General features: G+C 48.6%; 1 protein-coding gene and 1 pseudogene across 1 annotated transcript in view; both read right to left on the bottom strand.

Annotated features, from left to right (window-relative positions):
• Positions 1–14950, bottom strand: part of LOC142578930 (cell adhesion molecule Dscam1-like) — a 348188-nt gene that overhangs the window by 88169 nt on the left and 245069 nt on the right. Inside the window, exon 7 of the mRNA XM_075688636.1 lies at positions 2659–2834. Within this exon, the coding sequence (XP_075544751.1) occupies positions 2659–2834 (176 nt within the window). The remainder of the gene's footprint in view (positions 1–2658; positions 2835–14950) is intronic.
• LOC142577637 (protein GVQW3-like) lies at positions 1111–1635 on the bottom strand (annotated as a pseudogene).

Raw genomic sequence — 14950 nt, 5'->3', positions numbered from 1 at the left:
ATGCGTTCCTCTTGCACACCGACTCGTTCGTCCTGGGTTTAACACTGCTGAGGCGCTGGCGATTCACTGCACATGCTTGTCCTCGCCCGGGCTGATTGAACACGCTCATTGCTAGATACATGCGTCGGCTGACATCTTACTTATCACTGGATCGACCAATGGGAAGCAAGTTATATCTTTAGATGTGCTTCTGTGATTCCGCAGGCAATAAGGCGAGCCAACAATAAGAAAAAAAATGCATCTCTATTCCTTACTTTGTAAATCACCAGTCTATTGACTGCTTAACATCCCTGCCTTCCTATATTACTCTCTCTCTCTCTCTCTCGACCTATAAATTCAGGAAGCTTTTTCTAATACAATCTTCCTTTGCAGTTCCTCGATTTAATTTACAAGTGGTGCACATAGCTGCGTAAAACTTACTTTTAGGGCTTGAGACTTACTTTTTAAACTTCTTTTAAGCTTATTTTTGGTTGACAGGAGAAAATCCATGTCGGGCTTTCAATTTTTCCTAGCAGCCTAAGCTTGCTGCATACGAGGTCTGTTAGGAAAGTATCCGACCTTTGTATGAAAAAAAAATGGCATAACTGGAGCGTTGGAAACATAATCACCCTCAAATTAGACTCCTTGGGACTCCACACACTTCTCCCAGCGGTGCTGCCGTTGTTGGAAGCATTCCGAGAATGCCTCTTTTAGAATGGAGTTTACCTCAGCTGTCGCTGCAGCCATAATGTCCTCTCTTGTCTGAAATCCTGCTCCTTTCAATGGCCTCTTGATTTTGGGAAACAGCCAGGAGTCGCAGGGGGCCATATCAGGAGAGTAAGGAGCCTGTTGAACTACAGTTTTTTGCCAAAAAAGGCTTAATCTAGTGCGAGGAATGCAGAGGAGCATTGTCGTGATGGATGCGCCAATTTCCAGTTGATCACAACTTCGGTCTCTTGCGACGCACAGCATAACGTAGGCGACGGAGGACATTCCTGTAGTACTCTTTGGTGATTGTTTGACCCTGCGGTTATTTGTGGTGCACCACACCGCGGGAGTCAAAGAAAGCAGTCATACGTTGCTGCGCACTTGGCGGACCTTCTTTGGTCTTGGTGACGTGGAATGCTTCCACTATGATGACTGGGATTTGGTTTCCGGGTCGTACGAGTGCACCCAAGACTCGTCACCAGTGATTATGGTGTTCATGAAGTCGGGGTCTCTGTTTGTGGAATCCAGCATGTCCTGTGAGACTTCAACACGAAGTTGCTTTTGCTCCACCGTGAGCAGCTTCTGCACGAATTCCGCCGCAACTCTCTTCGTGGCGAAATCTTCGGTCATAATGGAATGTGCAGGAAAAGTGCTGATGCCCACCTCTTCCGCAATTTCTCGGATAGTCACACGATGCTCCCGCATCACCGCAGCGTGTACTTCCGCGATGACCTGGTAATTTTGGCATGTTGATGGCCGACCGGAGCGTGGCTCGCTCTCCACCGATGTGCGGCCGTCTTTAAACCAGTTGTACCACTCCTTAATCTATGTGCTGCTCATAGCATCGTCACCAAAAGCGGTCTGAATCTTCCGAATAGTTTCCACTTGGCTATCGCCCAGTTTCTGGCTAAATTTCATGCAGTAGCGCTGCTCCAGTCGCTCCGCCATTTTCCTTGCAATACAAAACCGACGAGAGCACTGCGCACTACCTCACTCAAACCGTCCCAGCAACTGACGCTATCGGCAGGCGGGAAAAAATTCGCGCATGCGCACGAAGGCTCAAGGTCGGCTGATACAAGCGTGCTTGTTTCATATCCATCCGATGTTCGCAAAAGAAAAAAAAAAGGTCGGATACTCTTCTATCAGACCTCGTAAATATTTGTTTTCCCTAGTTTGTTGCCGCTAAAATAAGTGCCGCACTACTCTGGCAGAGGTAACTTGCCCAAAATGCTAGAACTCGCAATGAATAGATTCTGGGGTTTTACGTGCAAAAACCATGATTTTATTACGAGGCACGCTGTAGTAGGGGACTACGGATGAATTTTGACCACCAGGGGATCTTTAAAGTGTTCTCAATGCACGGAACAGAGGCGTTGTTGCGTTTCGTCCCCATCGAAATGCGGCCCACCACGGCCGGGATTTCATCCCGCGACCTCATGCTTAGCAGCACAACACCATCGCCGTTAAGCCACCGCCGCGGGTGCTAGAATTAGAAGGTGGAAAACGTGGATAACGTTTAATATGATAGCAAGTACCTAATATCAAAGCTCGGACTAAGTATGTGTTTTGAGATGTCATGTTTTCATTGCTGATTTCGCTTCCTTCAGCAAAGTTAGTATATAAGATTGATGTGGATGGCTCGAGCAAGGACAATGTGGCAACAGTAACTCAAGCAAGAAAACTACAGAACAGCATACTTTGATCACGCCATTTGCCTTTAACTAGTTTGTGATTTGGTTCACCTGCGACGTGTAACCACCACAAGAATACACGGAAGGAGAACATAGACGGTCTACATAAACTCGCATGAAACAGAGAGAAGGATAAATGAAAGACAGAGAGGTTAGCCAAGACTGAGCTCGGTTGATCACCTTGCGCTGGGGGAAGGGAAAAAAATTAAGTTTGACAAGGTATTCCAAAGTGGATATTCGGCAGCAAGTCCATGAATTCAAAAAAAAAGAAAGAACTAACCTGTAATGGAAAGAGTAGTACGGACTTGTTCCTCGCCGACGCTGTTATTGACGACGCAGAAATATTTGCCACTGTCCCTGACGAGCGGCGCTGACAGCAGGAGAGACCCTTCCGCCTGAGTCGTGCGCAGGTCGCGAGTCAAGTCCAGCAGCCGACCACCGAGCTCTCTGTACCAACTGCGATTAACACGAAATTTTGTCCATACGTTGAGCAACAAAACACGCTGGCTGTGTACTTAGAGCAGCGATTTTACTTAGAGCAACGCGTGTACTTAGAGCAACGATTAGAGCAGCTATCTTATAGGTTGTTAAAATGTATTGTGTTTGCTGAATGAGAAGAATTGGGAAAATCGAGAATACATGTTTCAGTAAAAGCATTACGGAGCCAACGAGCTTTCATTGGCTTGATTGTACGTTGGTTTCATACGGTTACATGTACTGAGGCGTATGAGAAACAAAAGCGAAATGCAAGGTGAGTTTATTGCCTAGAGACACCAATTAAAATGGACTCTCAATAAGAGTGTCAAATTAGCATAATTTTATTACAAGGCGCCTCAGCCTCCATTGAAAGAAGAAGATGATAGGATGATGCTTTGAGCATTTTCCCTTGAGTCCTTCGAATTTCAGACATTCAAATAATTGATTTAGTGATGTCATTTATGTCACCTTTTCTCATAAGGTAAATTGAACGACCAGCTCAGAGCACATAGACAAGTTAGTAATTGGCTGAAGCAATACGAGAAAGGGAAAAAAAGAAAAAAAAATATGCAGAAACCATCGACGATGACTGTCAATGTAGTCGAATGGCCGAACACTTCTAGAAAGCTATGCACATTTATTAAAAAGAATGATGCGCTCGAAGGGGTATAATTTGTCGTAGCAAGAATATTTAAGTAGCTTTTGTTGTTCCACTGTGTAATTCCATAGAGAACAGAGCCTTCAGCCGGCACATCTACTGCGGTTAGTGTAGGTGGCCATAAATGTAAGCTGATTCGTCACATTTGTGTGGTCTTCCGCAGCGCAAGCACGGGTGTGGAAGGTGACTGCCATCCTCCTCTCCTCACTCGGGAGCCCTCTCCCACAGTCGCCTCATGAGGAGAGGGCGGCCCCGGGAGAGAAGGAAGGCTGTCCTTTCCTATGGCTCTACCGCAGCATCTATACAAAACCTTCAAACGCCGCAAAGCGCTGGCGTGACAGGACACTCGTATCAACGGGCATTAACAATTGGCGTTCGCCGACAAATGGAGAGAAAGGGGGAAGGTGGCTGGTAAGGTCGCGCGCTAAAACAAAAATTTCGGGGAGCATCACGTGCTTGGCATGCCACTTCCTGGCTACGCCAGCGACCATGAGTGACGATGTTGTTTGTTCTCAAACTTGCTGAAGGCACTGACAGTTGACTTGAAACTCTAACCTTAATTCCCAATCCGCATCTGTACGAGTTCGATAAACTTGGAGCAATATGGTCAAGGGTGAAACTTAATTAATCGTCCAGGCAGCAGTGTGTTTTGCTTTGTTCACCGTGAACGAGTCCCGCTCACTTTTTCATCCCGCCACCTACTGGTGATTTTGCTTATTGATGTGTATTATTTTGTCGTTTATATACTGACAGATTATATGTTTACATCAAGAGAAAAAATGGAGTTCGGCAGGCCATGTAATGCATGGGACAGATAAGCAGTGGACCATAGAAGTTACAAAATGGTTGTCAAAGGGAGGGAAGCGCAGTCGAGGATGGCCGAAAATTATGGCGGCGGGGGGGGGGGGGGGGAGTAAAATTAAGAAATTTAGAGGCGCAAGTTAGAGTCAGCTAGCGAAAGATAAGGGTTAGGTGGTGTTTGTCCAGGTTTAATTGAAGGTTTACTTGAAGTTAGAGTTGCGAGGAAAACTCATTTTCGCAAGAACATGTTTTCTCATCCCACGTTTTCTTCATGTAGAAGACACAATAAATACATTTATTATTTTATTCAACATAGAACCTACATGTGAAACATCGACGAAGTAAAGAAAAAAGGGGAAATTTCTTGCGGTTTCGCAGGAGGGAACTTGAAAGGTGAAGGCCTGAAAGCTAATACTAGCCGTACCCAAAATATTTTCTTTCATACACACAGCCTTATTATCACGCGTGTGCAAGTTGTGTTTCATCAAGTGAACTTTCCCGTCGTTCAGGGTTACTGACGTTGGAAGCTTGTCGGAGATTTCGCCTGCATTAAGTAACTTCGCAGACAAAGCAGCAATATCAAAAAAAAAATCTGCTATATATAGGAAAGAATCGATTCGGGCCCGAAGATAGAACGACAGACGGAGACCAACATCTGACGATACTCGGTTTTTTCTGGAAGCATTTCAGATTGGAGATATCCTCTCGCTTGACGTGGCAAGCTTGCGCTCCATAGCTTCCGATTTCATTTCGTGTTCCGTCTCTGCTGTGACGTGTTGTACTGTCCTTTGACTTAACTCTATTTGTATTTGCTATGGCCCTTATGTCATTGTTCGTTTCGTCTTCATTAAGCGCTGATCTGACTGTGGAGAGTTATCGCTGCGTGTACGATTTGAAATTTGCGCTAGTATAAGTGACTGTGCCTTCGTGCTCATTCTGTGGTTACTGCTCTTGCATCCTTTATTTATTACGCTTCTTTTGTAGTTTTCTTCCCTTATAAAAATAAAGAGATATCTTAAAATTTACCCAATATTTTTCCCGCGGCCGATAGAGGGTTGAGGTGAAGGCTAAGGTGACCCTTTAATAGACCAATAAAGACCCTCTAAAATTCGAATGCAGCATGGGGAATCATCGCTTTTCTTTTGTTTCAGCATATACGTTCCTTGGCATTGTCATCGCAACAGATTTAAGATAGAATGAACGTGTATCATACGTTGAAAAAAAAAAAAAGGCTTTGGGAAAACTAGGATACTTAAGACGGGCACTAGCTGAGGCAACCCACGAAATTAAACCACTTGCCTATAAAACGTACCTAATGCCAGCCTTAGCGTGTGCGTCGGCTGTCTGGGGCCCAGACACAGAAGTTAACATAGCTAAACATGAATCTGCACACGAGGAAGCTGTAAGATTTATATTTAAGGCATAGTACCGTGACACGTCTCCAACAGCTCTTTTGGAAAACGTAAAACTGGAATCGTTAGAATTGAGCCGGTATCCTGAAAGATTGAAGCCATTCTACCTTATATGTAATGACAAGTTAGCAACAGAGAAATGTAACTACACCAAACCAATCTTGCGCCACGATATGCATTCATCTCACACTAAAAAAGTTACTGAACACCTCTGCCATACCAACATATACAGGTATATTCCTTCTTTCCTCGCACGATTAACGACTGGAATAATTTGCCACCCGAGGTTCTCGAAAGCACAAGTCTGAAATCGTTCGTTCGCGAATCGCCTGTATTGGCTTACTGACAATTCTATTTTGATTTAATTTAAGAGTGTACTTTGTTCTGACGGCCATGCACCAAGAGTCACTGCGTTAATTCCTATCTGACTTGTTGCCGCTTTTGTGATTAAATATGCTAGCGTGTACTTAGGTTACTGCTCTTCATATTATTCGCATTGTGGGTGGCATCTGGCGTCGCTTTTGACTGCGAGGTTAACTGGCGTTGTTTTGCTCTTTGTTAGACATTATGTTTTTGTACGGTATGCGTATCTGTTGGGCCATTCTTATTACGCTACACAAGTGGTAGTTGCTACTCCTGTGGTGCTTATGTTTCTTTTGATTTGTGTGTCATTCGGGCTTTCATTCTATACGATTAATACTTTTGTAATAAGATGATTTATTATGAGGCACTAGGCCCAGTCTAGTAGCGCTGGCAGTAGACGAAAGCTGATCACGCGCACAGCCGACACAAGAGCGCCTTCTTCGTCTTCGTCTTCACCACAATGGCCCCAGGGAGAGAAGAGGAGCCATCCTGGCGACTTACGGCGTAGGTAGGATGAGGGGGTCATAGTACGGCTTAAGTCGGTTGACATGAACCGTGTCACGCCCGCGATGCCTATGGTCGGGTGAAGGTGTCACAGGTTCCACAACATAGGTGACAGCGGAGGTACGGTCTATGACGCGGTAGGGGCCATCATAGCGTGCAAGGAGTTTGGTCGAAAGGCCAGGGCTGTGAGGCGGGACCCACAACCAAACAAGGGAACCAGTCGGGAAAACTGGTGTAAGCGCGTCACTGTCACACCGCAGCTTTTGACGACCTTGAGCAGCGGTCGTAAGGGTTCGCGCGAGCTGCCTACAGTCCTCGGCGTATTTGGCGGCTTCAGACACAGTCGCGCATTCGGAAGCGTCGGGTCGGTATGGGAGCATTGTGTCCATAGTACACGAGGGCTCTCGTCCATACAGCAGAAAAAAAAGGGCGAAAAGCCAGTGGTAGCTTGTGTGGCCGTATTATAGGCATACGTGACGAAAGGCAAAACAGTGTCCCAGTTACTGTGATCCGAGGCGACGTACATAGTCAACATGTCACCGAGTGTGCGGTTGAACCTCTCTGTCAAGCCGTTCGTTTGCGGGTGGTAGGCTGTAGACTTGCGGTGAACGATGCTGCATGCAGCGAGAATGGCTTGGACGACTTCGGACAAGAAGACACGTCCCCTGTCGCTGAGCAGTTCGCGTGGTGCGCCATGTCGAAGAACGAAGTTCCGCAAGATGAAGAACACAACTTCGCGCGCAGAGGCTGCCGGGAGTGCGGCAGTCTCGGCGTAGCCTGTCAGGTGGTCGACACCTACAATTATCCATCGGTTACCCGAGGAACTGCAGGGAAGTGGCCCGTATAGGTCTATGCCGACGCGATCGAAGGGCCGAGCCGGGCAGGGCAGCGGCTGTAGCTCACCAGAAGGGCGCTGTGGAATTTTACGCCGTTGGCACGCCGTGCAAGCGCGTACGTACTGGCGCACGAAGTGATACATGCCGTGCCAGTAGAAACGCTGCCGTAGCCGAGTATACGTTTTCAGAACACCGGCGTGACCATTATGAGGAGCAGCATGAAAATAAGCGCATATGTCAGAACGCATGTGTCGTGGTATCACCAGGAGCCATTTGTGACCATCAGGCAAATAATTTCTGCGGTAAAGAACGTTGTCGCGGACAGTAAAGTGAGCGGCTTGGCGACGAAGTGTTCGAGAAGAGGGTGTGGCGGATGGGTCGTGGAGGAAATTCAGCATAGTTGAAAGCAGGGGATCCTTACGCTGCTCGTCCGGCATATCAGCGACGTTGAAGGCTGACATGGATGCGAAGAGCGGAGACACTGAAGCCACATCACAAGGTAGCGGCGATCGGGAAAGCGCATCGGCGTCAGAGTGCTTTCTGCCCGATCGGTAGACAACGCGGATATCATATTCTTGTAAGCGGAGTGCCCATCGCCCTAGGCGACCTGACGGATCCTTCAACGAGGACAGCCAGCAAAGTGAATGGTGGTCGGTGACAATGTCAAAAGGGCGACCATATAGGTATGGACGAAATTTGACGAGCGCCCAAATAATGGCCAAGCACTCCTTTTCTGTTACTGAGTAGTTGGCTTCTGCCTTCTTTAAAGTGCGGCTCGCATACGCGACGACGTACTCGTCATAGCCGTCTTTCCGTTGTGCGAGGACTGCACCAAGTCCGATACCGCTGGCGTCCGTATGTACCTCTGTAGGCGCTGTGGGATCGTAGTGTCGAAGAATCGGTGGCGAAGTAAGTAGGCGACGTAGTTGCTGGAAGGCTTCGTCACAGGAAGATGACCACGCGGAGATGCCGTCGGTAGCGGTAAGCAAATTGGTCAGTGGTGCGATGATAGTCGCGAAATTGCGCACAAAACGCCGAAAGTAAGAGCAGAGCCCTATAAAGCTGCGGAGCGCCTTAAGAGTAGTGGGCGTCGGAAACTCTGCGACCGCGCGAAGCTTGGCTGGGTCAGGAAGCACGCCGTCCTTCGATACAACGTGACCCAATATTGTTAACTTGCGAGCAGCAAAACGGCACTTTTTGATGTTAAGTTGGAGGCCAGCAGAGGTGAGGCAGGTCAGTATCTCATGCAAGCGAACGAGGTGCGTCGGGAAATCTGGCGAAAACACCACGATATCATCAAGGTAGCACAGACATGTTTTCCACTTGTAGTTGCGAAGGATGGTGTCCATCATACGCTCGAAAGTAGCGGGCGCGTTGCAGAGCCCGAATGGCATTACGGTAAATTCGTACAAGCCATCGGGCGTGATGAAAGCTGTCTTCTCACAGTCATCATCTGCCATCGGCACTTGCCAATAGCCGGAGCGAAGATCCAAAGATGAGAAGTACTCCGCGCCTTGCAAGGAGTCGAGGGCGTCATCTATCCGAGGCAGCGGATAGACATCTTTACGGGTGATCTTATTGAGTCGACGGTAATCCACACAGAAGCGTATTGACCCGTCCTTCTTGCGGACTAATACTACAGGAGACGCCCAAGGACTGTGGGAAGGGCGAATGACGCCACGGTGCAGCATGTCGTCGACCTGCTCGTTGATGATCTGTCGCTCGGCTGCCGACACGCGGTATGGTAGCTGGCGTAAAGGAGGATGGGAACCAGTGTGGACGCTGTGAGTGACGGTTGCCGTACGCCCCAGAGATAGTTGGTCACAGTCAAACGACGAGCGAAAATTCTGAAGAAGCGCGAAGACTTGTTGGCGATATGGAGGCGGCAGATCGGCGTCTACGACAGATTCAAGAACGTCTGACGACGACAATGATGATGATGATGTGCACGGCACGGGAGAAGTGAGGGCGTCGAGTTCATAACAGGCCGTGTCGTCGGAAACATCGAGAATGTGAAGCGGGTCAAGGGGCTGAACACGACCGAGTGATTCGCCGCGCAGTAACGTCACATGGTAGTGAGACGGGTTACACACAAGCATTGAGGATAATCCAGACTCAGTGGTGAGTACGGCAAATGGGAGAGGTAGGGCCTTGCGACGTAGAAAAATCGGCGATGGTGTAAAAAGTACTGTAGCGTCTGGCGCGGTAGAGCAAGAGACGGGCACAAGCACACACATGTCGGGTGGTATGTCCGTATCGGACACAATAGTGAGCTTGGAGGCTGTTTGTTCAGAGGGGTCAGGCAGCGGGGCATCGGCAAGCGGGAAAAGCGCTACTTCGGCCCGGGCACAGTCGATGATGGCACGATGGTGAGACAAGAAGTCCCAGCCGAGAATAATGTCATGCGAACATGATGACAACACGAGAAATTCAACAACATAGACAATGCCGTCGATGACCACCCTTGCAGTACATTGAGCGAGCGGGGCTATATGCTGCGCAGTCGCGGTGCTTAGAAGCATACCAGACAACGGCATTGTGACCTTATGGAGGCTGCGACAAAGCTTTTCGTCGATAACAGAAACTGCAGCCCCAGTATCAATAAGCGCAATTGCGGCGGTTCCTTCGACCAAAACGTCCAATAAATTGCGTGGCGACTGTGCAGGCCTTGTAGAAGTCGCGAAGCTTGCAGTTCGTGCCTGCGGAACTGCAGCAACTAGTTTCCCTCGCTAGGTGACTGGCGGCGACGTAAGGGGGAAAGTGAGCGACGACGTGGTGATGGCGAACGATGGGTGCCGACAGGGCGTCGAGGAGGCGGCGAAAACTCGTGGTCGGGAAGCATCGCATGCCCGGTGGTATCGTGGGAATAGGCATATCCAGGTGGGGCGACAGTAGCGTTAGCAGCTGGCATACGACGATGGCAGAAGCGCGCAACGTGGCCGGCGACACCGCAAGCGAAGCATATGGGTCGGTTGTCGCGTGTGCGCCAAGGGGTCGGAACTGGGCGTCGAGATGGAACGGCAGGCGACGCGGGAGGAGGTGCAGCTCGAAGTCGCATTGGCGCCGGAAACGAGAACGTCGGCGGCGCAGGTCGCGCGGCGACTTCGGCATAGGTCAGAGGTGCAGCCACGGGAGGGCAGGGTTGGGCGAAAGGTAAAGACCCAGCAAGTTCCGCGCGAATGGCCCGCCTAATGGGAGCAGCCAAAGATGTGTCAGGCTGGGGAGGTCCATCGTTGAGAGGCAGCATAGACAATTGGCGCGCCACCTCCTCACGAATGAAATCCTTAATCTCAACAGAGAGCGATGCTGCTGGCGTGGTGTGTGAGCGAAGCGTGAGGCCCGAGAGAGAGTCGCCAGGTGCGAGAGCGCTGCGCGCAAGGACCCTCTGTCGACGCAGCTCATCGAAGCTCTGGCAAAGAGTGACGACAGCTGCGACAGAAGTAGGGTTCCGCGCCAGGAGCATTTGAAATGCGTCGTCCTCGATGCCCTTGAGGATGTGCTTCACCTTGTCCTCTTCAGGCATGGTGGAATCGACGCGGGCGCAAATATCAACGACATCCTCTATGTAACTAGTATAAGTCTCGCCGGGCTGTTGAGCGCGCTGGCGGAGGCGTTGTTCAGCACGGAGTTTTCGCAAGGCTGGGCGACCGAAGACTTCCGCGAATGCAGTTTTGAAAGCGGACCAAGTTTGGAGTTCCCGTTCGTGATTGTGGAACCAGAGGTTCGCAACGTCAGCAAGATAGAAGATGACGCTACGGAGCTTCGTCGGGTCATCCCACTTGTTGTGTTCACTGACGCGCTCGTAGGTAGAGAGCCAATCTTCTACGTCAGTCTCACCTGATCCGCTATAAACAGGAGGGTCCCGCTGCCGTTGCACGGCGCCGCACATGACAGGAACGGCAGATGCGCCAAGCGGATTGTTGGGAGCGTCGTTCATAGTAGCGGCTGGAGCAGATGTTAAAGTTCGGCTGCGAAGTTCCAGGGTGAGGTCGGGGAGTGCAGCACCTTCCACCAAATGTAATAAGATGATTTATTATGAGGCACTAGGCCCAGTCTAGTAGCGCTGGCAGTAGACGAAAGCTGATCACGCGCACAGCCGACACAAGAGCGCCTTCTTCGTCTTCGTCTTCACCACACTTTTTTTACTGCAGTAAGATCAGCTCTACATTTCATTCTGTTTCTATACTTTTTCTGTGTTAATACCAATGTAACATTCACCCCTGCCTAAAGCCTGACATTCAGACTGGCAGTATTTTCTCAAATACAATAAATAAATAAAAATAAAATAAACCATAACAATGTACATTATGAAGCCATTGCGATGATCGACGAAGCTGTCACCTGTTTGTGTTATATGGCTTTTGTTGGTGCTTTTTCGCCGTTTTTCACATTGGGAACAAATAACCTCCCTTTCGCGAGCACAAGAAATGTAAAGAAGGCTTCAGCAATACGATCTACAGAATTATTATTCTTTAATTACACGCGTAGTGAATTCCAAGCGTCATATAAAGAACACGTATCTTTTATATGGTTGACACCAACTTCAATGCTTGCGCACGAGCACTTAATTGGTGCCTGAGCTCCGTGAAATGAAACGACAAGACACGTCACATGTCGGACCAAAATGCTGGGCTGCCATCGTCTGGCGCAAATTGACGTCAGTCGGGGCATTGCGAGCACATGTCGTTTTTGGAGGCTTAAAATGTGAAACGGAACTTTGGCGTCTGGCAGCAGTGGCAGGCACAAGAAAATATGCGCGGAAAACTTAACCGAGAAAGCGACATTGATGTGAAACACTGGTTTCAGTGGCTCGGCCTATGAAATATGACGATCGGTTTGATATATGGATACGGTGATGTACTTACATGCGGACTAATACAAGCTGTTGCAGATTCTTGTTATGGCTTTTATTTTAGATGAAGAATCGAGAATTCCTACGCAAAATTTTTTTTTAAGCGAGCGCTTTCACCGGACTATCTTTCTTGTAGACAGCGTTAGATGTGGCGATGGAGCTTGCATGTGAAGTGTGAAGGACTCACAGATGTCGCCATCATTTATGTAACATTCATGGAGTAAAGCTTCAAGCTCGGCTACGGCACGGGCAGTACGGGCTCCATGACAGCTGTCGACATAAACAAATATAATACGAGAAACATCGGAAGGCTGAAATTATGCCGCAATGACACACCTAAGTAGAACATTTTACTTTGTTTCTCTCTTTAGTTTCGCCATGGAAGAAGGCGAAGGTGCTAATGAAAAAAATCACCGACGATTACGATACTACCTAATGCGAAATTTGAGTGCAGCTCTATGCGTGTTTTCATTCCGCGATATATTGGCTGCAGCGCGGACAACCTGACTCGTGCGGCACGTAGCAAACACAGCGAAGCGTGGCGCGACTACCTCGCTAAACTGGTGATCGCGAGGGGCAGCGCGTGGGTGAAGCGTGGGCGCGATTGATTCACAGCAGCCGCCGCAGACATCCCAGACGACGCGCACTACTCTGGCGCCATCTCGTAGCCATTGTCGACACACTACGCTTTTCTTCTCACGCTTTCGCCATACTCTCCTCCTCCGCTTTCCGCCTCACGGTTCCGCTGCATGGTCCTCGTCTGCTTTGTTCCCCGCGTCTTTCATCCCCCGTTGCGCTCCGCGTTCACTCTTTCATCATTCGCTGTGCTCGTTGGCTCGGTTACACCGACGCCGACGCTCGCCGCAGGAACGGGCGCCTAAGAGCTGCGCTCTAAAACAGTTTGTTTCAAGACATAAAGAGACTTCTTTTTTTTTGTGCCTGCGACGCTATCAAGGTCGCAATCAGGAGCGGCGAATACAGATTTGTTTTGGATGAAATCGCTGAATGGCGTCCACAAAACGTGTGCACTACGTTCTGCCTGTGTCATGAGCATCACGCATCTCAGACACATGCGGAACTCGCACAAAAGAGAGAAGAAAAAGACGAAATAACTGCAACGTCGGGTTCTTATGAGTCATGATGACCACGCGGGTAATACTTATTATATTGCCATGAGGAATCATCTGCATTGTTTAGTTAGATACGTTTACTTAGATACTTACTAGATACGTAGCGACTAAGCCAATATTACACACTTGGTGGGATCACTCCCTCCACACAGGAAAAATTAGAAAGAAAGAAAGAAAGAAAGAAAGAAAGAAAGAAAGAAAGAAAGAAGGAAACAAAGAAAGAAAGAAAATCAGACAAATTACAAATTTTGGCGGAAATGACCAATGACAGCTGAGTTCATTGAAATCTATAGCTACTTTGTCAGTGAAGCTGGCTGAACGGCTATGGGATGGGTGTCTGTGGCTAAGCTTGAAACAACAACAACAACAACACTTTATTGCTGCTTCTTACAAACTATAGTTATAGGTGACGGCGTGTGGTGCAAATACCTATGAGCTTCAGCGTTCAGAAACATCGGAAAATTCTTCGAGCTGTTGCTTTTTTGTCTCTTTTTGTCACCAGTCCTCGTGACAGCCACAAAATGTCACGAGGACACATAAAGTCACACATACGAAGACATAAAAATTATTATGAAAATGAAATGTCCCTGTGACTCTATGTGCTAATGAAGCTGCTATTATGTGGAGATGACAAGTTAGAAGAAGTCTGACACGTGTCCCCCGTTGTCCATCTTCCCCTACGCACATATATCTCCTCTAAAGATAAAGAAGAAGAAGCAAGTAGAACAATGTCGTGAGATACAAGCTTCACCACAGTGCCTGATGAAACTCCTCGTCACGATTAGAACGTGACTTTAATGACTGGCCATAAGAGACAAGATAAAAATCGCACAGCGATAAAAATTGCGTTGCCATGTCCCCTCGTACGTTAGTTCGTCAGCCCCAGGGCTAGTGTTACGCCCCCTCCCCAACGGCCGTAGCGACATACATAACAAAAAAGAAAGAAAGAAAGAAAAACGACCCCAATCGGTAAGTCGACAAGGGGTGCGGATCAGGTAACAGTGTGCGGGAGTCATATTTTCTAGGGATTTGTGAAACAGCTCTCAACCCCAGCAGAAAGAGACATCACATGCCAGGACATAATGTCAGTAACTACTGTGTCCCAAATATAGTGCTAAATGTATTCGTGAAGGTACACGCGCCGCACTGTGGAAGCCCAGCATTGACACCCAGCAGTGCCATAGGGCACCTGCAGGGCGTCCGGTGCTGCAATGCTTTCAGTGGGATGAGTAACAACGTTGGAGTGGGCGACGTGGCCGAGGCACGCCGCCGAACGATGCGCCAACAGTCGTCGCTGCGTCGCTGAAGGTTAAATGCGGAAAGGCTCGCGTGGTCGGAATGAGGCACACTTTAAGATATCGCAGGTTGGCGCAAAATTAACCTGAAGCCATCACATATGCTGTATCAGGAAATCTAACCGCATGAGGCACCAAATAATAATGTTCCCAGAGTCTTGTGTGGTGTATTTTCGTCAATGAGAACACTTGCACATGCTTCAACTACATAGCATACGCCCGATAGAAATTTCGGAACGCGCTA

This window comes from Dermacentor variabilis, chromosome 4 (genome assembly GCF_050947875.1).
Source record: "Dermacentor variabilis isolate Ectoservices chromosome 4, ASM5094787v1, whole genome shotgun sequence".
Classification (NCBI taxonomy): Eukaryota; Metazoa; Arthropoda; class Arachnida; order Ixodida; family Ixodidae; genus Dermacentor; species Dermacentor variabilis.
Note: the sequence above shows the minus strand (reverse complement) of the source record. Positions and strands in the feature narration are given on the sequence as shown.